Source organism: Salvelinus fontinalis, unplaced genomic scaffold (assembly GCF_029448725.1).
Source record: "Salvelinus fontinalis isolate EN_2023a unplaced genomic scaffold, ASM2944872v1 scaffold_0602, whole genome shotgun sequence".
Lineage (NCBI taxonomy): Eukaryota > Metazoa > Chordata > Actinopteri > Salmoniformes > Salmonidae > Salvelinus > Salvelinus fontinalis.
In genome coordinates this window covers 63,814-88,670 of record NW_026600811.1, presented here as the reverse complement: position 1 = coordinate 88,670, position 24,857 = coordinate 63,814, and the positions used below count along the sequence as shown (strand labels likewise).

The 24,857-nt window shown below is 43.4% G+C and overlaps 2 protein-coding genes across 2 annotated transcripts; one reads left to right on the top strand and one right to left on the bottom strand.

The window, feature by feature from the left end:
• The first annotated feature begins 1,250 nt into the window (after positions 1-1,250).
• LOC129846616 (excitatory amino acid transporter 2-like) lies at positions 1,251-10,882 on the top strand. The gene is made up of 9 exons (XM_055914569.1): positions 1,251-1,410; positions 2,258-2,410; positions 4,533-4,892; positions 4,997-5,123; positions 5,361-5,594; positions 6,294-6,488; positions 8,641-8,775; positions 8,969-9,179; positions 10,790-10,882. Exons 1-9 carry the CDS (start codon positions 1,281-1,283, stop codon positions 10,880-10,882), a joined length of 1,638 nt encoding a protein of 545 aa, XP_055770544.1. The 5' UTR covers positions 1,251-1,280.
• A 5,460-nt stretch (positions 10,883-16,342) lies between these two features.
• LOC129846615 (cell surface glycoprotein 1-like) lies at positions 16,343-24,256 on the bottom strand. Its single transcript, XM_055914568.1, has 6 exons — positions 24,223-24,256; positions 24,015-24,101; positions 18,567-19,907; positions 17,939-18,001; positions 17,680-17,758; positions 16,343-17,569 (listed from the first exon to the last, which is right to left on the bottom strand). The coding sequence occupies exons 1-6, from the start codon at positions 24,254-24,256 to the stop codon at positions 17,401-17,403; spliced, it is 1,773 nt and encodes a 590-aa protein (XP_055770543.1). The 3' UTR covers positions 16,343-17,400.
• Positions 24,257-24,857: the final 601 nt, after the last annotated feature.

Sequence of the window (24,857 nt, the reverse complement as noted above, 5' to 3'; positions counted from 1 at the left end):
GAAATGGACGGTATTGACAGTGAGTGTTAATGTAAATATGAAACAATATGGGACACGGTGACAACACATGAATGTTCCAGAATGGTGGGGGGGACAAAGTTACGCAACAGCACACAAGGTTATACACCCCAAGAGATGTGATTTAAATGATGCTCGGAGTAGGGACTGTCGGGGACCTTTAAGTTGAAGAGCTTTTAAGCCAGACCACAACAAAGCCAGGAGACTTGTTGCTGCGGTGACGTGATGAGGCGATTAGGTAGAGAGATGGAGGGAGGAGTGTGAGGAGTGTGAGATGGGGGCATGACCTGAAAGTGAAGACTTCCATCTCAGAGGAATAAGATTACGAAGAAGCTCCATTCACTGGAAAATCACTGCATCCTCAGATTGGCCCAGATCAGAGGGCAGAGATAACAGAGGTTAAGTTTAAGTCAGTTGCTGTCGACAGACACTGGACACACACACATAGTGTACTAACACACAAGTCATGGTGGGCTCCCGAGTGGCGCAACGGTCTAAGGCACTGCATCTCAGTGCAAGTCCCTGGTTCGAATCCAGGCTGTATCATATCCGGCCGTGATAGGGAGTCCCATAGGGCGGCGCCCAATTGGCCCTGCATCGTCTGAGTTTGGCCGGGGTAGGCCGTCATTGTAAATAACAATTTCTTCTTAACTGACTTGCCTAGTTAAGTAAAAATGTGAAATAAATAACTGGTGTGCTTTGATATCAGGTAGCAAGCCCCAAGGTACACTCTTAGAAAAGAAGGTGTCTCACCTTGAATTGTCCCAATAGGTGAACCCTCTAAAAATAACTCTTTGTTTCAAGTGGAACCCTTTCACTAATACGAGGGGCTATGTCAGTACTATTCAAAGTCGGGGAAATGGGGAATTGCACTGGGGTCACCCTCCCAAAATAATACAACAAATAAGAGTACAGATAATTGTTTTTGACAATATACAAATGTTTTGGAAAAATATAATTAGAATGATTTACATACTCACATCTCCCATGTCTCTCTCTCTACCCACTCGTTCAGTCTCCTCTCCCTCATACATCTTTGTGATAGTATGAATACATTATCATTCTGTTTGCCATCAGTTCCCGAGCCATTATTACAAATGGACACGAAGCCACATCAAACCCTTACGGTGTGCTGCATCAGTGACCTTTTCACTGGAGCAAATATGGTCATACCTGTCGACACAGCTAGGCATTATGGGTCAAGGAGGAGTAAATTAATAAACCTCCTCTCTATCTCTCTCTCTCTCTCTAGTGCCAACACAATGCAGAGGCAAGTGGAGGTCAGAATGCATGAAAGCCATTTGGAGCCCATCGTGGAGCCTCCTCAGCCTATGTGTTGGGGAATATGCAGCAAAATCATGAATAACTTGGTCCTTTTCCTCACCATCCTTGGTAAGTTAGTCTGTCCTATAGATGTGTCTGGTTGTTACTATCTTGGTAAGATAGCCTGTCGTATAGATGTGTCTGGTTGTTACTGTCTTGGTAAGTTAGTCTGTCCTATAGATGTTACTGTCTTGGTAAGTTAGCCTGTCGTATAGATGTTACTGTCTTGGTAAGTTAGTCTGTCCTATAGATGTGTCTGGTTGTTACTGTCTTGGTAAGTTAGCCTGTCGCATAGATGTGTCTGCTTGTTACTGTCTTGGTAAGTTAGCCTGTCGTATAGATGTTACTGTCTTGGTAAGTTAGCCTGTCGTATAGATGTTAATGTCTTGGTAAGTTAGCCTGTCGTTTAGATAATTTCAGTCAGTAGTTTTGAAACTAATGCTAATGAGCCAAAATGGGTTCCTGAAAATTGTGTGCAATTGTGTACTACGTCATCTATTTTGTATGTTAAGTTACAAAAAGCACGTTTTATTTGTATTTTAGTTTTTTGCAACTCATATTTTATGTTACAAATTCAAATTCGTACAATATGTTACAAATTAGTAAATTCTTAAGATCCCAGATTGCATCTTTAACAATGAAAAGTGTGGGGTTTGATATAATTTAGTTTTTATATAATTTAGTTTTTCTGCACTTAAACACCTCCCATCCCTCACAGTGCATAAGGTTGCCTAAAAGGTGTGGGTGAAAGTGTAGCGAGAGCTGAGGTAGAGCTTGTTGTGTTCAGGGTATAAACACTAGCTAATGTGTATGAATACAAACAGCCCGGTGTGTGTCAACGATGGGTCTAAATAATGCAACAGGAAACCAATGAGGTCCAGTTGATATGACTGTGGGTTCTCTCTCTGTGTTCTAGGTGTGATCACTGGCTCTGTTTCTGGAATACTACTGCGTCCCATGTCGCCGCTCCCCCCTGATGTGGTCATGATCATCTCGTTCCCAGGAGACATCCTGATGAGGATGCTGAAGATGCTCATCCTGCCCCTGATCATCTCCAGTCTCATCACAGGTGGGAGACCAGAACCCTACCATTATATGTGTTTATTATGGATCCTCATTAGTTACTGCCAAGGCAGCAGCTACTCTTCCTGGGGTTTATTATGGATCCCCATTAGTTCCTGCCAAGACAGCAGCTACTCTTCCTGGGGTTTATTATGGATCCCTGTTAGTTCCTGCCAAGGCAGCAGCTACTCTTCCTGGGGTTTATTATGGATCCCCATTAGTTCCTGCCAAGGCAGCAGCTACTCTTCCTGGGGTTTATTATGGATCCCCATTAGTTCCTGCCAAGGCAGCAGCCACTCTTCCTGGGGTTTATTATGGATCCCCATTAGTTCCTGCCAAGGCAGAAGCTACTCTTCCTGGGGTTTATTATGGATCCCCATTAGTTCCTGCCAAGGCAGAAGCTACTCTTCCTGGTGTTATTATGGATCCTCATTAGTTCCTGCCAAGGCAGCAGCTACTCTTCTGGTGTTTATTATGGATCCCCATTAGTTCCTGCCAAGGCAGCAGCTACTCTTCCTGGGGTTTATTATGGATCCCCATTAGTTCCTGCCAAGGCAGCAGCTACTCTTCCTGGTGTTTATTATGGATCCCAATTAGTTCCTGCCAGGGCAGCAGCTACTCTTCCTGGTGTTTCTTATGGATCCCCATTGGTTCCTGCCAAGGCAGCAGGTACTCTTCCTGGTGTTTATTATGGATCCCCATTAGTTCCTGCCAAGGCAGCAGCTACTCTTCCTAGTGTTTATTATGGATCCCCCATTAGTTCCTGCCAAGGCAGCAGCTACTCTTCATGGTGTTTATTATGGATCCCCATTAGTTCCTGCCAGGGCAGCAGCTACTCTTCCTGGTGTTTCTTATGGATCCCCATTAGTTCCTGCCAAGGCAGCAGCTACTCTTCCTGGTGTTTCTTATGGATCCCCATTGGTTCCTGCCAAGGCAGCAGGTACTCTTCCTGGTGTTTATTATGGATCCCCATTAGTTCCTGCCAAGGCAGCAGCTACTCTTCCTAGTGTTTATTATGGATCCCCCATTAGTTCCTGCCAAGGCAGCAGCTACTCTTCCTGGGGTTTATTATGGATCCCCATTAGTTCCTGCCAAGGCAGCAGCTACTCTTCCTGGTGTTTATTATGGATCCCCATTAGTTCCTGCCAGGGCAGCAGCTACTCTTCCTGGGGTTTATTATGGATCCCCATTAGTTCCTGCCAAGGCAGCAGCTACTCTTCCTGGTGTTTATTATGGATCCCCATTAGTTCCTGCCAGGGCAGCAGCTACTCTTCCTGGTGTTTATTATGGATCCCCATTAGTTCCTGCCAAGGCAGCAGCTACTCTTCCTGGGGTTTATTATGGATCCCCATTAGTTCCTGCCAAGGCAGCAGCTACTCTCCCTGGGGTTTATTATGGATCCCCATTAGTTCCTGCCAAGGCAGCAGCTACTCTTCCTGGGGTTTATTATGTATCCCCATTTGTTCCTGCCAAGGCAGCAGCTACTCTTCCTGGGGTTTATTATGGATCCCTATTGGTTCCTGCCAAGGCAGCAGGTACTCTTCCTGGTGTTTATTATGGATCCCCATTAGTTCCTGCCAAGGCAGCAGCTACTCTTCCTGGTGTTTATTATGGATCCCCATTAGTTCCTGCCATACTCTTTCTGGTCTCCAAACACATTAAGGCACTTACATCACACATAAAACTAAAGAGGAAACAGTACATCATATAACAGTTTTACACCACTACATATCTACAATACAAAATGTATAATATCACCATACAACAATATTACAATGTACTACAGTATACATGTGTGTAGAGTGCATTTGCTAGCGTGTGTCTGTACTAGCACTAGAGGCATTGTACGTTAGAGTGTTATTATAGCTTTTATCCACAGGTGGTTGGTGACATCAGGGAGGACACGCTCGTGGTAATGACTGGAGCGGAATCAGTGGAATGATATCAAATACATCAAACACCTGTTTGATGCCGTTCCATTTCCTCTGTTCCATGACATTATTATGAGCTGTCCTCCCCTCAGCAGCCGCCACTGCATTTATCACTAGAGTATCTGGAAGTTATATTTTCTGTAGTTTACGTAACCGGTTGTTGAACTGCGGGCCTCTGTCACCTCTCTCCCACTCCAGGACTGGCAGGGTTGGATGCCAAGTCCAGTGGCCGCCTGGGCACCCGAGCCATGGTGTACTACATGTCCACCACAGTCATCGCTGCCGCTCTGGGTGTCATTCTGGTGCTGCTCATCCACCCAGGTAACCCCAAGCTGAAGTCCAACCTCGGGCCTGGCAAGAAGAACGACGACGTCTCCAGTCTGGACGCCTTCTTCGATCTAATTCGAAACCTTTTCCCAGAAAACCTGGTTCAGGCCTGCTTCCAGCAGATCCAGACAGTCACCACAAAAGTCCCCGTACCCACCAACAGGACCAGGGGGCCACCACAGTTTACCATCAAAAGGGGTCTTCAGTACAAGAGTGGGATGAATGTGCTAGGTTGGTAGACTTACTAGAAAACATGCTCAACTCTTAACTGGAATGATTGTCTTAGCAGTCCAAATCATTGATTTGACACTTTTTGCCTCCTTTTGAAACTGTAGGTTTGATCGGTTTCTTTGTGGCTTTCGGGATAATCATGGGGAAGATGGGAGACAAGGCCAAGCTCATGCTGGAGTTTTTTAACGTTCTCAACGAGATCGTCATGAGGATTGTTGGCATGATTATGTGGTAAGTCTCATCCTCTCTAGAGTTATATACCTCTATCCCCCCCCCCCCCCCCCTAAAATAACAGGCATTCTAGGAAGTTCACGCTAGTCACTGTGGCCAAAGGAGAAAAGTGTTATTTATTACAGGAAAATGGCCCCCAATGTACATGTTTACCCCAATATTCCCAATTAGATACTACTATTGACCTTTCATTAGTGTTACCAACTGCAAAACTAATCTCACCAAGGTCTCTCCCAGGTATTCCCCTTTCGGTATCGCCTGTCTCATCTGTGGGAAGATCATCTCAATCGACGATCTGGAAATGGTTGCCAGGCAACTGGGAATGTACATGGTGACCGTGATCGTGGGCCTCGTCATCCACGGTGCCATATTTCTACCGCTAATATATTTAGTCATCGTGAAGAAAAACCCCTATGTCTTCTTCATGGGAATCTTCCAGGCCTGGGTCACCGCTATTGGGACAGCATCTAGGTACAAGACCCAAACCTATTCTCTAACCTATTCGCTTCTTCTCTGTCACACTCCCTTTTCCCTCTGTCATACTTATTATTGCCTTTCCCGGAACCCATTCTAGAACCCATTCTAGAACCCGTTCTAGAGCCCGTTCTAGAACCCATTCTAGAACCCATTCTGCTTGTTTACGATAAGACAGACAAAACAAGATGCCTGGACCTTGCTTGTTTTGTCTCCAATCTACAGATAAACTAAAAACAAGAGTCATGTTATTCATGGTGCATACAGCGCAAAGTTGCTTTCAAAGATTAAAAACCTTAGCTTAGTTTAGGATAAATAGTTCATTTATATTAAGGACTCTGCATTACCCAACCTATTTGATAGATTGTATGACAGAGTAGGTTTTGAGCCACAGCCGAAGCTCACACTGAGATGATAACAGCAACAGAGATGTGGTTCGTGCCCTAGAGGGGTGTCCACATTTCACGGTCGTCTGATACCTTCATGCATGACACCAGCTTTGTAGAGCTTAGCTACCACAATGTATTTAGACTCTTGTCGACTAATCTTACTGCTTAAAGTAAGACCCTTTAAAAGTCACCCTTTGAGAGAACATAATGCTCAATGTATAATATAGATATTATGTAAATTCAGTGTTTAATACAATTCCAAGTCTTGTGATATGTATTAAGTCCAAGTTCTGTACCCGTCTCTCAGCGCTGGTACCCTGCCAGTCACATTCCGCTGTCTGGAGGAGAACTTGGGCATCGATAAGCGAGTGACGCGATTCGTGCTCCCCGTGGGCGCCACTATCAACATGGACGGCACTGCGCTTTACGAGGCTGTGGCAGCCATCTTCATCGCCCAGATGAACAACATCGACCTCGACTACGGCCAGATCGTCACTGTCAGGTAGGACACTTCTAATCCTACATGACTAGGGCCCTGCGTTTTGGACTATCATGTCACATGACATAGGATTTCATTTTTATTATAAGCCTTTTCCAGACATTAGATTTACAACAAAAATAAAAGCAATTATCCGAGCATGGTGCTGGAGGATGGTGCTGGAGGATTATGCTGGAGAACAGTGCTGGAGGACGGTGCTGGAGGACAGTGCTGGAGGACGGTGCTGGAGGACAGTGCTGGAGGACGGTGCTGGAGGACAGTGCTGGAGGACGGTGCTGGAGGACAGTGCTGGAGGACAGTGCTGGAGGACGGTGCTGGAGGACAGTGCTGGAGGACAGTGCTGGAGGACGGTGCTGGAGGACAGTGCTGGAGGACAGTGCTGGAGGACAGTGCTGGAGGACAGTGCTGGCCCATCTGACATAATAAGAAAGGGACCGTTTGTTGAAAACCCTTTAAATAAAGGTTCAAATTCAGGTCATGTGACATGATTGTTCAAAACAAGGTGCCCTATACATGACGTATTGACCTGACAAAAAAACATTTTTTCATGTACCTACAATATAAGGTTGAAATTAATGTATGTGTAATTGACTAATATCTCTCACCCTGACTGTAGCCTGACAGCTACCTTGGCCAGTGTGTAATTGACTGAGATCTCTCATCCTGACTGTAGCCTGACAGCTACCTTGGCCAGTGTGTAATTGACTGAGATCTCTCATCCTGACTGTAGCCTGACAGCTACCTTGCCCAGTGTGTAATTGACTGAGATCTCTCATCCTGACTGTAGCCTGACAGCTACCTTGGCCAGTGTGTAATGGACTGAGATCTCTCATCCTGACTGTAGCCTGACAGCTACCTTGGCCAGTGTGTAATTGACTGAGATCTCTCATCCTGACTGTAGCCTGACAGCTACCTTGGCCAGTGTGTAATGGACTGAGATCTCTCATCCTGACTGTAGCCTGACAGCTACCTTGGCCAGTGTGTAATTGACTGAGATCTCTCATCCTGACTGTAGCCTGACAGCTACCTTGGCCAGTGTGTAATTGACTAATATCTCTCATCCTGACTGTAGCCTGACAGCTACCTTGGCCAGTGTGTAATGGACTGAGATCTCTCATCCTGACTGTAGCCTGACAGCTACCTTGGCCAGTGTGTAATTGACTGAGATCTCTCATCCTGACTGTAGACTGACAGCTACCTTGGCCAGTGTGTAATTGACTGAGATCTCTCATCCTGACTGTAGCCTGACAGCTACCTTGGCCAGTGTGTAATTGACTAATATCTCTCATCCTGACTGTAGCCTGACAGCTACCTTGGCCAGTGTGTAATTGACTGAGATCTCTCATCCTGACTGTAGCCTGACAGCTACCTTGGCCAGTGTGTAATTGACTGAGATCTCTCACCCTGACTGTAGCCTGACAGCTACCTTGGCCAGTGTGTAATGGACTGAGATCTCTCATCCTGACTGTAGTCTGACAGCTACCTTGGCCAGTGTGTAATTGACTGAGATCTCTCATCCTGACTGTAGCCTGACAGCTACCTTGGCCAGTGTGTAATTGACTGAGATCTCTCATCCTGACTGTAGCCTGACAGCTACCTTGGCCAGTGTGTAATTGACTGAGATCTCTCATCCTGACTGTAGCCTGACAGCTACCTTGGCCAGTGTGTAATTGACTGAGATCTCTCATCCTGACTGTAGCCTGACAGCTACCTTGGCCAGTGTGTAATTGACTGAGATCTCTCATCCTGACTGTAGCCTGACAGCTACCTTGGCCAGTGTGTAATTGACTGAGATCTCTCATCCTGACTGTAGCCTGACAGCTACCTTGGCCAGTGTGTAATTGACTAATATCTCTCATCCTGACTGTAGACTGACAGCTACCTTGGCCAGTGTGTAATTGACTGAGATCTCTCACCCTGACTGTAGACTGACAGCTACCTTGGCCAGTGTGTAATTGACTAATATCTCTCATCCTGACTGTAGCCTGACAGCTACCTTGGCCAGTGTGTAATTGACTGAGATTTCTCATCCTGACTGTAGCCTGACAGCTACCTTGGCCAGTGTGTAATTGACTGAGATCTCTCATCCTGACTGTAGCCTGACAGCTACCTTGGCCAGTGTGTAATTGACTGAGATCTCTCATCCTGACTGTAGCCTGACAGCTACCTTGGCCAGTGTGGGAGCGGCCAGTATCCCCAGTGCTGGATTGGTGACCATGCTACTGATTCTAACAGCCGTTGGGTTACCCACCCAAGACATCAGTCTGTTGGTGGCTGTTGACTGGCTGCTGTGAGTACTCAATCTTGCACTTGTGCCTGCATTCACACGTACAGAGAATGTTTCCACACACACACAATATCTTCTTGTTCCCTCAGGATAAAACTCTTCCTCAAAATATTGTCCTCAGCTTTGTTCCCCTGAGAGATGACCTTCTGCACTTGTCTGTCTCTGTGTCTGCCTCCCCACCCTAAAACAAATACAGGGATCGGTTCCGAACCTCCGTTAACGTGGTTGGGGACTCCTACGGGGCGGGCATCGTTTACCACCTATCCAAAGATGAGCTCGACGCGTTTGACGCCGCGCAAAAAGTTGATGAATTTGAGTTGACAAAATCCCAATCCTTCTTCGAGAACAACACCAACCAGTGTGTTTACGCTGCAGCCCACAGCACAGTCATGATAGATGATTGCAAGGTACATTTCATCTTTAAGGATATAGAGACGTGTATGTAGACTTCCCCCGTAATTGCTGCTTCTTCTTCTCTTGTCATTTGGAATGTCGACATACATTGATGTCACCTTATACAGTTATTTTGGAGAAAACAATATTACAAGGTGGAGAAACTAAATAAATATGTTCTTATATTTATTTACTCACTCACTAATTATATGGAAAAGCAGTTTTTTGTGATACCTGTGTACTTTTGATCGACAGTTTACTATCATTCTGATGTTATGTTTTTTCTTTTGAAAACATTTTTCCGCACTTTACTTTTCTTCCTATGTCTTGTATTAATCTGTGACATGAGTGGGATTCTTTTTCTTAATTGGACATGTATTTGTGGCAGCCCTGCTTACATGATACGATTCAGTTTTAGGGCACATTTTTAAATCCACATTGTATGGCTAGTGGTACACATGAAGACTGCTATTTCATCATGTTTATCCAAACAGTGGCAGACATATTATGGACCTGTCAAAAATCCTTCTTTCTACTGTAGCTAGCTATTTTTTAGACCAGAAACTCAATGAAAAGTCCATGCTCTTATTTTTAGAGCATTTTACTGATCCAGTTTTCATGGGTCATTGTTCTATTGCTTTGCTTGCATGGGACAATTACTAATCCCTCTTTTATACTGTTATTTAGTTGTTTTCTTACAATCGATTTATTCAACATTATTGTACCGGTAATTCTGTTGGGCAGAGAATCCATAAAATACATGGCCAAGATAGAAAACAAAACTGACTCATCAATGTTTTACATTCTCCTGTCAGTGAGAAAACACATTTCAATCCATTTTCTGTATCTACTGTCGCTTCAGTATTCAGAGAGGATTCAATCTATCTTCTGTATCTACTGTCGCTTCAGTATTCAGAGAGGATTCAATCTATCTTCTGTATCTACTGTCGCTTCAGTATTCAGAGAGGATTCAATCTATCTTCTGTATCTGCTGTCGCTTCGGTATTCAGAGAGGATTCAATCTATCTTCTGTATCTGCTGTCGCTTCAGTACTCAGAGAGGATGGAATCTATCTTCTGTATCTGCTGTCGCTTCAGTACTCAGAGAGGATTCAATCTATCTTCTGTATCTGCTGTCGCTTCAGTATTCAGAGAGGATTCAATCTATCTTCTGTATCTACTGTCGCTTCAGTACTCAGAGAGGATTCAATCTATCTTCTGTATCTGCTGTCGCTTCGGTACTCAGAGAGGATTCAATCTATCTTCTGTATCTGCTGTCGCTTCGGTATTCAGAGAGGATTCAATCTATCTTCTGTATCTGCTGTCGCTTCAGTACTCAGAGAGGATTCAATCTATCTTCTGTATCTGCTGTCGCTTCAGTACTCAGAGAGGATTCAATCTATCTTCTGTATCTGCTGTCGCTTCAGTACTCAGAGAATATCCTTTCTTTTCTTTTCTTTCTATTGGGACCAAATTTGCGGGAATCCCAGTAAATTCAACCAAATTCAACCAAAAGGATGGCCTGCAAGTATTACCCCCTTGGTTTCTCTGCTCAAACCCTTTGACAGCTTCAACATGACTGTGCCTTGGTCTTACAGTTAGATGTCCCTGGTAATTGCTTGCAGGTATCCATGGGCAATGGAAACGGCCACCCCAACGGCCACCCCAACACTGCAGATTTCTCTCTTGTTGAGGAGGAACCATGGAAACGAGAGTGAAGCAGCACCCTGCTCCGACCTCATCCTGACTTCCACAAGCTTCCCTTCCCGACCAAAATAAAGAACGTAACCACACTTAGCCCTGTAATCACAAGCTTTGGTGCATCAGTCTTACTTCCTGTGGTCTGACTATGGTCAGTTCATTGACTATGGGATGAAGCTCCCCTCCCACAAAGACAACGTAGGTACCCATCCACTTGTACCTATCTTAAACAATTAGATTAGGACTTCCAAATGACATTGCTTAAGCTGTGCGGGTGTTTTCTAAGGCATTGTTTAGTATAATGGATCCATTCAGGTGGTTGTATTCTGAACCTTACTCAACACTGCATGTTCTGTGATATACGTAATGCAGCACTTTTGTTGCTGCACAACCTTTTGGGGGAAAAGCAATCCTTCTGTCTGTTTTATGTATAAAAAATGTAGGGGTTTTGTTAGCGCCAGAGGCAGTTCAGAGAATGTGTGCTTATGGGATGTGGCCTTGCCAGTTGTATACAAGGACCAGTTGAGGAGTGTTATGATGAGAAGCCCCTCCTTGGAGAACCCTCCTGTCACTCATTACTATTCCTATTCCTGACCCTGCACAACCTTATAACAATGTTCCAGAAACACTTGATGTTCCAGGGATTGCTAGATATTCAGTGGTGGTCGATTCACTTTTCTTTGGTTTCCAGAGTGGCTTTGACGCTTTCTAAAACCAGCTGCCTTCTAATAAAATAACTTAAAGAGCCTTGGTAATGCACATTTTCTTAAAAATATAAAAATTGCAAAAACACCAAGGCAAACACTGAACTATCTCAACAAGCCCTTGACTTTACTACTGCCTCTTGTTGCAGTCAACCAATAGCAGCAAATATGTTGTGAAATCATTAACGTAACAACATCCCGCAGCAAAGGGAAGCAGAATGTTGACCATGTGACTCCCCCTAGTGACAGAATAAAACCAAGTGTTGGGTGTGTTGAAGGAGCTACAATACCTTTGACTTAGAGGATTAAACTCTGGCATCGGCACACATGATCAGCCTCTAAGCACTGGAGCTTACCTCTGGACTTAACATCACTAAATGCCTCCAAATGCGGCTGCTACGTATTTATAGACAGCCAACGACGCAAGGTGCATATGGACAGCATTAACAAGACATGTGCAGAGGCAGGAAGAGGATTGAATGTGTTCCTTCCCCTGGCTGTAAGAGGACAAACACACCAACAATCAATATATTCTATATGGTTTTGTGTGTCTGTATATAACGTATACGTGCATTCGAGTGTGTGTGAATGTGTGTGTCAAAGAAAGAGTGAGAAAGAGAAAGAGAGAACAAAAGACATAGTAAGAGATGGTAGAGAGAGAGTAAGAGATGGTAGAGAGAGAGTAAGAGATGGTAGAGAGAGAGTAAGAGATGGTAGTGAGAGAGAGTAAGAGATGGTAAAGAGAGAGAGTAAGAGATGGTAAAGAGAGAGTAGGAGATGGTAGAGAAAGAGAGTAAGAGATGGTAGAGAGAGTAAGAGATGGTAGAGAGAGTAGGAGATGGTAGAGAGAGTAGGCGATGGTAGAGAGAGAGGGTAAGAGATGGTAGAGAGAGAGTAGGCAATGGTAGAGAGAGAGTAAGAGATGGTAGAGAGAGAGTAGGAGATGGTAGAGAGAGAGTAAGAGATGGTAGAGAGAGAGTCAGAGATGGTAGAGAGAGAGTAAGAGATGGTAGAGAGAGAGTAGGAGATGGTAGAGAGAGAGTCAGAGATGGTAGAGAGAGAGTATGAGATGGTAGAGAGAGAGTAAGAGATGGTAGAGAGAGAGTAAGAGATGATAGAGAGAGAGTAGGAGATGATAGAGAGAGAGTAGGAGATGGTAGAGAGAGAGTAAGAGATGGTAGAGAGAGAGAGTAGGAGATGGTAGAGAGAGAGTAAGAGATGGTAGAGAGCGAGAGTAAGAGATGGTAGAGAGCGAGAGTAAGAGATGGTAGAGAGAGAGTAAGAGATTGTAGAGAGAGAGTAAGAGAGATGGTAGAGGGAGAGTAAGAGATGGTAGAGAGATGGTAGAGGGAATATAGTCTTGTAAACCGGTCGGCTCTGAAAGTCAGTGCTTTGTGTGTTTGTATTTCTATGCTAAACGACAACCTTCCCTTGTCAACCGCAATCTACTCAGTCAGTCAGCGTGATGATTACGACAATGTTAATTACAGTCAAATAATCCATATCAACAGAAAATTTGCCCTTCAATTTGGATTTGAAAGTCCAGCTCCATCTCCAGCATGCTAATTTGAGACTCTGAAAAAAAGGAAGGCCGGTCCTACCTTTATAAAGTTCTGTTTCAGACACTTCTTCTAATGTATGTCGTATCAACATGCTAAATACAAAGACCGCAAAGGTAGCTTGCAATTACACAGCACTGCACTGCACTGTACAAACCTCTGTACCTGGACCAGTAAGGTTATATAACAACAAGACCATGACCTTGCAGTGGATGCTGGGTAGTATCTCAATAGGGAAGTGATCTTTACAGCAGTACTGGGTCTCAGAAACACTCTAGACGGAACCTGTTGAAGAGCAGGGTTATCTTACACCTCCATGTTCAAAGTGCCTCCTTGCACTTTGTCAGTATAACATATACTAGATCCAGGTAGATATTTAGGTCAAACGTTTTGTAGTGAATCCTAAACAAATGTTCTGCTCAGGGTTTCTATAACGATAGGAAAACCATATGCAAATGTAGAGCTACGTTGTTTGTCCTTTTACTTTGGGTCGTGGTCTACTAGTCTCACAGATATATTACCTTTCTAACATACACATGTAGTTGTTTGGTGTTGTTCGGGGAGACAGATGTGAATACTCTTAATGCGTACACAGAAGGATCCAGACAATGGGCCTGGAAAGAGAGACAAAAAGAAGAGAAAAAATGCTGTATTTTTCACCAATATGGTCTGGCTGGTGTTATTTTATTGTTTGTTTTACAGTATTGTTGTTACTTTTGTTATTAGGTTGACAAGATAAGAGGGAAAAGTCCAATTAAGGGTGTAGCTTTCTCAGAGTGGAATCAAGACGACAGGGGCAGGCATCAAAAGAGCTTTGGTCCTGGCAGCTACTGTATGTATGTACGTTAGCTGAATATCAGGTTATCAAGACGACAGGGGCAGGCATCAAAAGAGCTTTGGTGCTGGCAGCTACTGTATGTATGTACGTTAGCTGAATATCAGGTTATCAAGACGACAGGGGCAGGCATCAAAAGAGCTTTGGTGCTGGCAGCTACTGTATGTATGTACGTTAGCTGAATATCAGGTTATCAAGACAACAGGGGCAGGCATCAAAAGAGCTTTGGTGCTGGCAGCTACTGTATGTATGTACGTTAGCTGAATATCAGGTTCAGGCAAAAGAAATTCAGGCAACCTATGCACCTATGCAAAATGCTCTTGAGTCTTGTCCAGACATAGCTTAACACTGTCAAATATCAGTGCTTCATAAATTCACTTTAAATGTTTTTATTTTTCTATGAATACCTGTTTAAATGTACATTTAGACCATTCTTCTTCTGTCTATTTTCTATCCTTGATTTTGATTCAATGCACATATGGGTCCAAGAACGTGTTGGAACATTTTTCCTCATTGTAATCTGTCTGATGTTGACTGTGTGAATGTGTGATTCTAGAATCTGTCTGATGCTGACTGTGTGAATGTGTGATTTTAGAATCTGTCTAATGTTGACTGTTTGAATGTGTGGTTCTAGAATCTTTCTGATGTTGACTGTGTGAATGTGTGATTCTAGAATCTGTCTGATGTTGACTGTGTGAATGTGTGATTCTAGAATCTGTCTGATGTTGACTGTGTGAATGTGTGATTCTAGAATCTGTCTGATGTTGACTGTGTGAATGTGTGATTCTAGAATCTGTCTGATGTTGACTGTGTGAATGTGTGATTCTAGAATCTGTCTGATGTTGACTGTGTGAATGTGTGATTCTAGAATCTGTCTGATGTTGACTGTGTGAATGTGTGATTCTAGAATCTGTCTAATGTTGACTGTGTGAATGTGTGATTCTAGAATCTGTCTAATGTTGACTGTGTGAATGTGTGATTCTAGAATCTGTCTGATGTTGACTGTGTGAATGTGTGATTCTAGAATCTGTCTGATGTTGACTGTGTGAATGTGTCATTCTAGAATCTGTCTGATGTTGACTGTGTGAATGTGTGATTCTAGAATCTGTCTAATGTTGACTGTGTGAATGTGTGATTCTAGAATCTGTCTAATGTTGACTGTGTGAATGTGTGATTCTAGAATCTGTCTGATGTTGACTGTGTGAATGTGTCATTCTAGAATCTGTCTGATGTTGACTGTGTGAATGTGTCATTCTAGAATCTGTCTAATGTTGACTGTGTAAATGTGTGATTCTAGAATCTGTCTAATGTTGACTGTGTGAATGTGTGATTCTAGAATCTGTCTGATGTTGACTGTGTGAATGTGTCATTCTAGAATCTGTCTGATGTTGACTGTGTGAATGTGTGATTCTAGAATCTGTCTGATGTTGACTGTGTGAATGTGTGATTCTAGAATCTGTCTGATGTTGACTGTGTGACTGTGTGATTCTAGAATCTGTCTGATGTTGACTGTGTATGAGTGAACTAAAGAACGTATGAATTTAATTTGTCTAAAATGTAAAAATATAATTTTCTCTGTCAGACAAATGGACTAAAAGTGTGGTAAAGTGTTTTACTACTTCTTGTGTACATATAATTATGGAAACCAATAAATGTTGAAATGAAAAATGAAAAACTGATTGTGTCTTTCATGACTTATGGTCCCAGAGTAGCAAAGCATGGTAGTAGTTGTTGTATTTAAACCCCAGTAGTTGTAGTCAGTTCATAGTTTAAAATGATCTGAAGTACACTTTATATGAACAGACGTGGAAATAGAAGGGAGAAACTACATTTGGTAACCATTTAGTGTAGCTGACTAATGAAGTGTTGTAATGGTTTAAAAATGCATCCATTATACTACAGCAGTAGCTATGCACTGAGAATCATACAACTGTCTAACACTAGAAGAACACTTGAGTGTTTAAAACGAATACATATGAAGTATAAAGTATATTATACTTACTATAACTCACATACCGGCATTCATCTGAACAATACGTAATGCCACAAGTCAGCAGGATTTTACACCCAGTGGAAATGTAGTGAAAAGCTGGGCTCTAAGTAGGTGGGTATTAAGACTTTCTACTATACTTGACTTATTCTGGCTGTGTAGCACTTATGTGAGTCCCTGAGTGTACGTGTCACTATGAAACATCCAGAAAGACATTCATTTATATTCTGTATGGGTTCTGTATTTTTTTTTACAGGATGATCAAAAACATGTACACAAATAAGATTTGTTGATAAAAAAATAGTGCAATATCGAAACAATAACAATAACAACAACAAGAACAACAAAAACAACAACAATAACAACAACAACAATAACAACACCACGAACAACAATCACAACAACAACAACAATAACAACAACAACAACACTGGTCGGTGAGTGAGAATTAGAAATTCAGTATGACCTTGTTTTTCTTTTCTTTCTATGGTTCTGACAGTGTTTGCAACTTTGATAATATACATAATGTCAACAGAGATATAGCAAGGTGTTTATCCATTGCCCATCGGTACAGGTGTTTATCAACCTGACTTATCTGGGATAGCAAAGGTCAAAGGGACAGTTCAAACTCACACGCCACAGACGTGTCCCCCACTAGAACGTCTCCATTCATAGTCATAGAATTTGCTATCACTAGCTACAGATGTAGGGTCTTCATTTGATCACCCGGTGCAAACTTGTAGTTATTCAAGGTTTAAAAAGAGTTCTAAAGTTTGTAATTTCCACTTAAAAATGTCACACTTGATTTGCTGTAACTACAAAAATGCATTATCAACCCCTACAAAAATGTCCATTAATTATAATCCACACATTAATTCACATTTCCAGTTGCTGCAGGATTATTTTCCTGCTGTGAGAAATCTTTCCATGACATAGACTGACAAGGTGAATCCAGGTGAAAGCCATGATCCCTTATTGATGTCACTTGTTAAATTCACTTCAATCAGTGTAGAAGAAGGGGAGGAGACTGGATTGTGCTTTGAGACAATTGAGACATGGATTGTGTATGTGTGCCATTCAGAGGGTGAATGGGCAAGACAAAAGATTTAAGTGCCTTTGAACGGGGTAGGTGCCAGGTGCACCCGTTTGTGTCAAGAACTACAACGCTGCTGGGTTTTTCACACTCAACAGTTTCCCGTGTGTGTCAAGAATGGGGGGGTCCACCCATTATGCCACCCATAATGCCACCCATTATGCCACCCATTATGCCACCCATAATGCCACCCATTATGCCACCCATTATGTCACCCATAATGGCACCCATTATGCCACCCAGTATGCCACCTATTATGCCAAAAATGACTAGAATGGGGAGACCCGTTCCATTCTATTTCTCAGGTGTCAGTTGTTCCTATTTTGTCCCCGTTCTGCATCTCCTCGGCCCGTCTCAGTGCAGCGGCTCTTTCTCTGGGAGGTCCTCCAGAAGTATAACAGTGTACTCTCCAGCGTGGACGTTTTCCCTTGGCCTCTCTTTAGACAGAAACCTCTCCATTTCCCGCTCCGCCTTCTCATCTCCTGAGCCCTTCTTCTCAGATGCCTGGGCCGGTGCATTCCACCTGCAAGATGATTTGACATGGTTTAATTCCATGGTTTGTAACTAAGTGACAACGTGTTTCAATTTCATGAACATATTTTCCGGGATGGGTTTGAAAGTGGTGGATTTTACCTGTCTCTGGTACCTATGGCAACACAGATTACGACCAAGACCGCCACGCCCGCGACGAAGGCAACGATGATCAACCAACCTGGAGGAGGAGAAGAAGAAGACAAAGCAGACAGTGAGTGGAAGTGACCGTGTCTACTGGGTCCTCTAGTATGTTCACAAAACATTGTCTTCAAATTTAAACTGCAAAAAGGAGCAGAACGTTCCCTCGTGTATCAGTAGCATATCTTGTTAGTTGGGCATGTATGATTCAGGAACTGACCTGATGTATATGAATCATGTTGTCTGGATGGGGTTGGTTTTACAGCAGCTGCATCATGAAGAACTGTGGAAATAGAGATAGATTAACTACAATTTACACTCAAAGAGATGTGTTCAGTACTAACAAAAAAGTTCTGTTCTCATTAGAGCAGGTATATAGACCTGCCAGAGAGCTGACTATTACGACAATGGACATGCCCTAGCCCACTCTGCTAACAGATACAATGGACATGCCCTAGCCCACTCTGCTAACAGATACAATGGACATGCCCTAGCCCACTCTGCTAACAGATACAATGGACATGCCCTAGCCCACTCTGCTAACAGATACAATGGACATGCCCTAGCCCACTCTGCTAACAGATACAATGGACATGCCCTAGCCCACTCTGCTAACAGATACAATGGACATGCCCTAGCCCACTCTGCTAACAGATACAATGGGACGTATTCAGACTTGACAAGCCAATATCTTTGTGCAAGCCTTCCATTGACATCAATGAATGATTTACTCAGAAGTATGAGTAAAGTACAAGGATCTCAACTCTGAATGCCACACCCATTATGAACACAAGAACTTTGAAGGGACAGAATATTGGTACACTTCTCCTGGATAAACAGTACTGTACCTGTAGAGGTATCCACTGCCGGTTCCTCCCTTGGTAGAGCAAGCCTATTGGTGCCTTGAATTCTTGTCTCTGTTTCAATGAATGGCTTATCGACTAGGGAGTTGTATGTTTGGTCCTCCTCACCAGCAGGGGCTGCTACTGTGGTGCTACTCTGAGGCAGGAATCCCGACCCTGACCCTTCAATGTCTGAATTCATCCTGACTGTTGTAGGTGCGGCAGAACTGGTGGTTGAGGTGAAGGCCAGCTCTGTATTCATCTTTGCAGCCACGGCTTCCTCCAAGCCTGTCATACTGGTTAGGTTAGAACGAGGTGTATGGCTGGTCCCTGAACTTTGGCTTGGTCTGGAGGTGGTACTAAAGCTTGGATCAAGGCTAAGAGGTAACAGGTCTTCTTCTTCAAACTCTGAGATGGGACTATGGCTGGGGCTGGGATCCGGTACACGACTAGGGCTGGGGACAAAGTTTGGTCTGAATATATCGTCCTCCAACTCCTCTTTCTCTGTTGTGGTGCTAGCATCATGAGTTGGATGAGGACTGGGGCTGGGGTTAGGGTCAAGGATTGCGTTAACATCTTCCAAATCCATCGGAAAATCAGTGGTGGGGTTAAACTCTGCTGTGGGGACAAACTCTGCTGTGGGGACAAACTCTGCAGTGGGGACAAACTCTACTGTGGGGACAAACTCTGCTGTGGGGACAAACTCTTCTGTGGGGACAAACTCTGCTGTGGGGACAAACTCTGTAGTGGGGACAAACTCTGCTATGGGGACAAACTCTGCTGTGGGGACAAACTCTGCTGTGGGGACAAACTCTACTGTGGGGACAAACTCTTCTGTGGGGACAAACTCTGCTGTGGGGACAAACTCTGCTGTGGGGCTTTCGGTATCCAGGATCACTTCATCTTCCTCTGATGAATCAGGTCTCTCACTTGGACTGGAATCATAGTCGTACTTTTCATAATTGTCCTCTGTGTTGCTTTGACTGGGGCGAGGAGTTGGACTGGGGCGAGGAGTTGGACTGGAGCGGAGGTTAAAGTTAGGTTTAAAGTTGGCTTCAAACAGCTCCCCTTCATCGTCTTGTCCCGAAGTGGGGTGTTTCATACTCCCCTCTGTAGTGCTGCCCTCTGTCTCATCTGTGCTGCCCTCCTCTGGGTCAAAGGTGGGCAGCTGGTCTTCCGGGTCAGATGTCACAGGGTCAGGGGTCACCAGATGATCTAGGTCCAGTGTTTCATCACTGCTGGATGTTCCATTGGTGGCATCCGGGGGACCCACTACAAGCTTCTTGAAGAACTTGAAAGTTACCCCAAGAAAATCCCCAGCAGCCAGAGCAGGAAGTTCTGTTGAGGCTGTGACAAAGAGAAGAAAAGACCTCACCTCAATGATTACCTACTAACGTCATGTCCTGACCTTTACAGTAGAGGAAAATTACTGAGCTTTGATGTCTTTGCATGACAAAGGAAGGCCTGGGAGTATCGTGGCCTTTCAGGCTCCTCCCTGGAGTACCTGTGTGAACCTGTCGTGTTCTGACTAACCATACAGGAAACATAACTATTAACTGGGATGACTAATCGTCTGCCTTTGTGTTTGACAGAGGCTGTTTCATCAAATCATTCGGTTTTATTGAACCGCAAAATCAACACACCCAAGTCTTTAAATAAACAATGTCTTGGCTTGTCTCTTTTCCCTGTTCTGTTGCCATAATTAGTCACCAGTGCTACTTCTAAAGAGTTTAGGATAGGCTTTGAAGAGGTGCCCAAATGTTATGCCCCAACAGAGGCATTCACGTGAATAAGGCGTGCATATATCCTATTCCTGCAAGAGGGCGTACTAGGGAGCCAACCAGGGATACACTCTAAGCAGTAAAGATGCCTGGAAGACCTTTTGGGTTGCCACACAGGCAAGACCTTTCCAGTTCAAAAAGGTGATTGGAACCCCACCAGAAGGGAGAGGGGGTACTAGGGAGCTAACCAGGGATACTGTTGCCCAATCCCAAACTTAACCACTTTCGTTAGGTATTTGTTGAATCCTCCGAAGGATCTTAACTGTTTCATTGAATGTTGAGTGTCATTAAATACTGTTTTCAAACAAAAGGAGAAGTAACTGCTCTTAACTTTGACATTGTTCTTAAAATTTTACATCAAATACATTATCCTGTGCGTCAAGCAATCTCAGGCCTCCATTTCTAACACACTTGTGAACAGTTTTACCAGTATGAGGTTTCTCCCTGTCCAGTAACAGTTTTACCTGTATGAGGTTTCTACCTGTCCAATAACAGTTTTACCTGTATGAGGTTTCTACCTGTCCAATAACAGTTTTACCTGTATGAGGTTTCTACCTGTCCAATAACAGTTTTACCAGTATGAGGTTTCTCCCTGTCCAGTAACAGTTTTACCTGTATGAGGTTTCTACCTGTCCAATAACAGTTTTACCTGTATAAGGTTTCTCCCTTCTCACCCAAGCTTGTATGAAACTCCCCAAAGCACTTTGGTTTCACAGAAATTCAGGATATACACATTAATGCACCTGCTGGAACAGCTCAGCAATTGCTACAAAGACTGCTGTGTGTCTGTCTACGTGGGGAGGGGGAGGGGGACTTAGACACTGAACGTGTAAAGAACAGGTCCCCTGGTATTCACTGAGCTAGAGTACAGCTAGGTTTGAAACACGATGAGGCTCTCCGGTGAAGTAGAAAAGTGCAGACTCATCAGACGAGGATAGGATTACTTGAATTCCATAAGCCTGTGTTCAGATACAACAGGAGGTCTTAGACAGTGACCCATTTTACCTGGCTGCACAATCAATGGCCAGCTGGGGATGCCTTAATAACCCAGATTAATACACAACCAGTGATCAGCTGGTGATGCCTTAATAACCCAGATTAATACACAACCAGTGATCAGCTGGGGATGCTTTAATAACCCAGATTAATACACAACCAGTGATCAGCTGGGGATGCTTTAATAACCCAGATTAATACACAACCAGTGATCAGCTGGGGATGCTTTAATAACCCAGATTAATACACAACCAGTGATCAGCTGGGGATGCTTTAATAACCCAGATTAATACACAACCAGTGATCAGCTGGGGATGCTTTAATAACCCAGATTAATACACAACCAGTGATCAGCTGGGGATGCTTTAATAACCCAGATTAATACACAACCAGTGGCCAGTGGGTGATGCTTTAATAACCCAGATTAATACACAACCAATGGCCAGCGGGTGATGCTTTAATAACCCAGATTAATGTCTCCTCAAATCCAGTTTTACAAAATACAGTCAGGTCCATAATTATTGACATCCTTGATAAAGATGACCAAAAAAGACTGTATAAAATAAATAATATAAATACTGAGCTATATTGTATGCTCCCAAATATTTTTTATTCTATTATTTTATACTAATACAATGACTCAGAGAAAGATATTTTGTTCAAGAAAGTTAAAAAAATATCTACTGCACTGAATTAAATTGGACTGTACTGTACCATGCTGAATTAAACTCCATTGGACTGTACTGTCCCATGCTGAATTAAACTCCATTGGACTGTACTGTACTCTGCTGAATTAAACTCCATTGGACTGTACTGTACCATGCTGAATTAAACTCCATTGGACTGTACTGTACTCTGCTGAATTAAACTCCATTGGACTGTACTCTACTGTGCTGTCCAAACTTGTGAAACATAGATGTCTTTTCAACGTCTGGAAAATAAGGCTTCTAGGTGTCTTTTTAACGTAATTTAGCTTACTGGGTATGTTGTTACAATGGGGATGGTTGTCAGACTGTGACAAGCTACACCAACAATAGTATCCGATCTTGTTTAATGTGAACACAATTTCTCATGCATTTTTACATTTGGATGGCCATGGGAATTGAACCCACAACCCCTGGCGTTGCAAGCACCATATGCTACCAACTGAGCCAAAGAGCAGAGTTTCACTAATTTGTTTCCTGGGACAGTAATACATTGTTACTCACCAGGAACAGGGTCGGACTGAACAGGTGCCAGAAGTCCCAAAATGACCCCAAGCAGTAGAGTCCACATCCTGAGATCAGAGATAGGCATGGAGGGAGAGATGAGAGAATGTGTACCGCTGTGCTCTGTGCTTCTGTTCCCAAGAGGCTTGTTTTCCAAGGACTATCTGTGGGATGACTGAAGTGGTTTGAAGGGTGTAGCTCAACTTTTTATACTGAGATGCGAGTCACATCAGGGCATCATTGATGGCTAGTGACAGTCGATTGGTTGGTGGAGGTGGGCAAGAACACAGAACACACCCTCTCTTTCAAAAACTCTCCCTCTCTGGCTTTCTCCCTCTCTCTCTCTCTTTCTTACACACACACACACACACACACACACACACACACACACACACACACACACACACACACACACACACACACACACACACACACACACACACACACACACACACACACACACACACACACACACACACACACACACACACACACACACACACACACACACACACACACACACACACACACACACACACACACACGCACTCTCTCTCTGTCTCTCTCTTTAACTATCCATATCTCCCTTTCTCACATTACCAATAGGAAACTTAATACATTTTTTTATCCAACCATATTAATCATGACCAAATATTTAGGAAGAGGTTGTCATTTCATGGAGTCTGTGAAGGACGACACCACACGGGAAAAGTGGTAAGCAAGTTAGATCCCAAAAAAACTGATTTTCACCAAGTCAAGTGAATGTGTTAATATGTTTCATGATGCTTGTATCTCAACCAAAGTAGATAGTTTTAAGATTGCTTTACAGATGTCGGATCTTCATTTGATCCCCCTGTTTCAGGAGAACTTCGGGGACATTTAAGATGTGTATTGTATTTGAGGTTTAAAAAGGCTTCTGAAGTTTGTGATTTAAACTTGTACATTTCAGACTTGATTTCCCCTTACAAAAAAATTATCAACAGCTGCAAAAATGTCCAATAATTATAATTCACATAATATTTCACTTTTTCTGTTGCAGCACGATTATTTACCTGCTGTAGAAAACTGGCTCAAATATGAGGTCCTAAACCTAGCAGGAAAGTGCATCCTTGTAGCTGTGTGGAGTAACATAGTCTATATGTTTGCCTCGGGGTAAGTTGAGCCAATAGCCACCACAACCCATACAAATGATGACTGTATTTTGTTGATTACATTTGGTCAGTTTTATGCATAATATGCATCGTATTTTTGCGATATGTCATGCATATGAACTCAAGATAGTGCATTTGTATTGTTACAGAGCAGACATCATCATGTCCCATGTATACAAACGTAAAACAAGCAGTGGTCTAGTTCCCCTTGACGTTGTTGAGAGAGGAAGTGAGCGAAGGGAAGAAGTCCTTTGGAACAGCAGCAAAGATAGAGTAGCAGAGGAACACGAGTTCATATCTGATGACATGGAGTCTCACAGATCCGTCTCATGGGCTTAGTCGCCTCAAACACAGAGAACTTGTCTATGAATTGGCACGTCAAAACAACATCCCTGTCCCTGACAACTGGTCAACAAATGGAAGGGGAAGTGATATTGAACAGAGAGAATCTATATCTGAATGTATGCATACATTTAAAATATACAATATACCACAACTCCATTCCATGAATGAAACTTTGACCTACCAGCACCATCACCCCCAATGTCACAGGATACCATTACTCACTTACCCCAAGGCAGCTCAATTTACTCTGTCCCTATGCTCAACCTACCCCATACCCGCCGTTATGCCAATAGACCAAGCTATGTTTTCAAAACTGTTATGTTTACATAAATTATGATTATTTGCAGGGATACACAACATCCTAAAATAAATGTACTGTAGATATCTTTGTTAGAAAGAAAGCTATATTTCACTTGACGTAGTGATGCTGAATGTAAAAAATGGCTCAACATGCCCCATTCTTCTCTTTAGTCACTGAGCTGCAGTACCTGATGGGAATAGAGGGTCTTTGGTGGCCATCAGGAAGTCAGGAGAACTCAGTAGAGCAGGTCTGGACAACTCCAGTCCTCAGGGCCTGATTGGGGTCACACTTTATCCCCAGTCCCTGCTAACACACCTGACTCCAATAATCAACTCATCTTGATCTTCAGTTAAAAATGCAATTAGTTTAAATCAGGTGTGTTTGCTAGGGATGGGGGAAAAGTGACACCATTCAGACCCCCGAGGACTGGAATTGCCCAGGCATGCAGTAGAGGGTCTTTGGTGGCCCAGTCAGGACCAACAGGAAGCCGGGATGACTCAGTAGCAGCACCTACG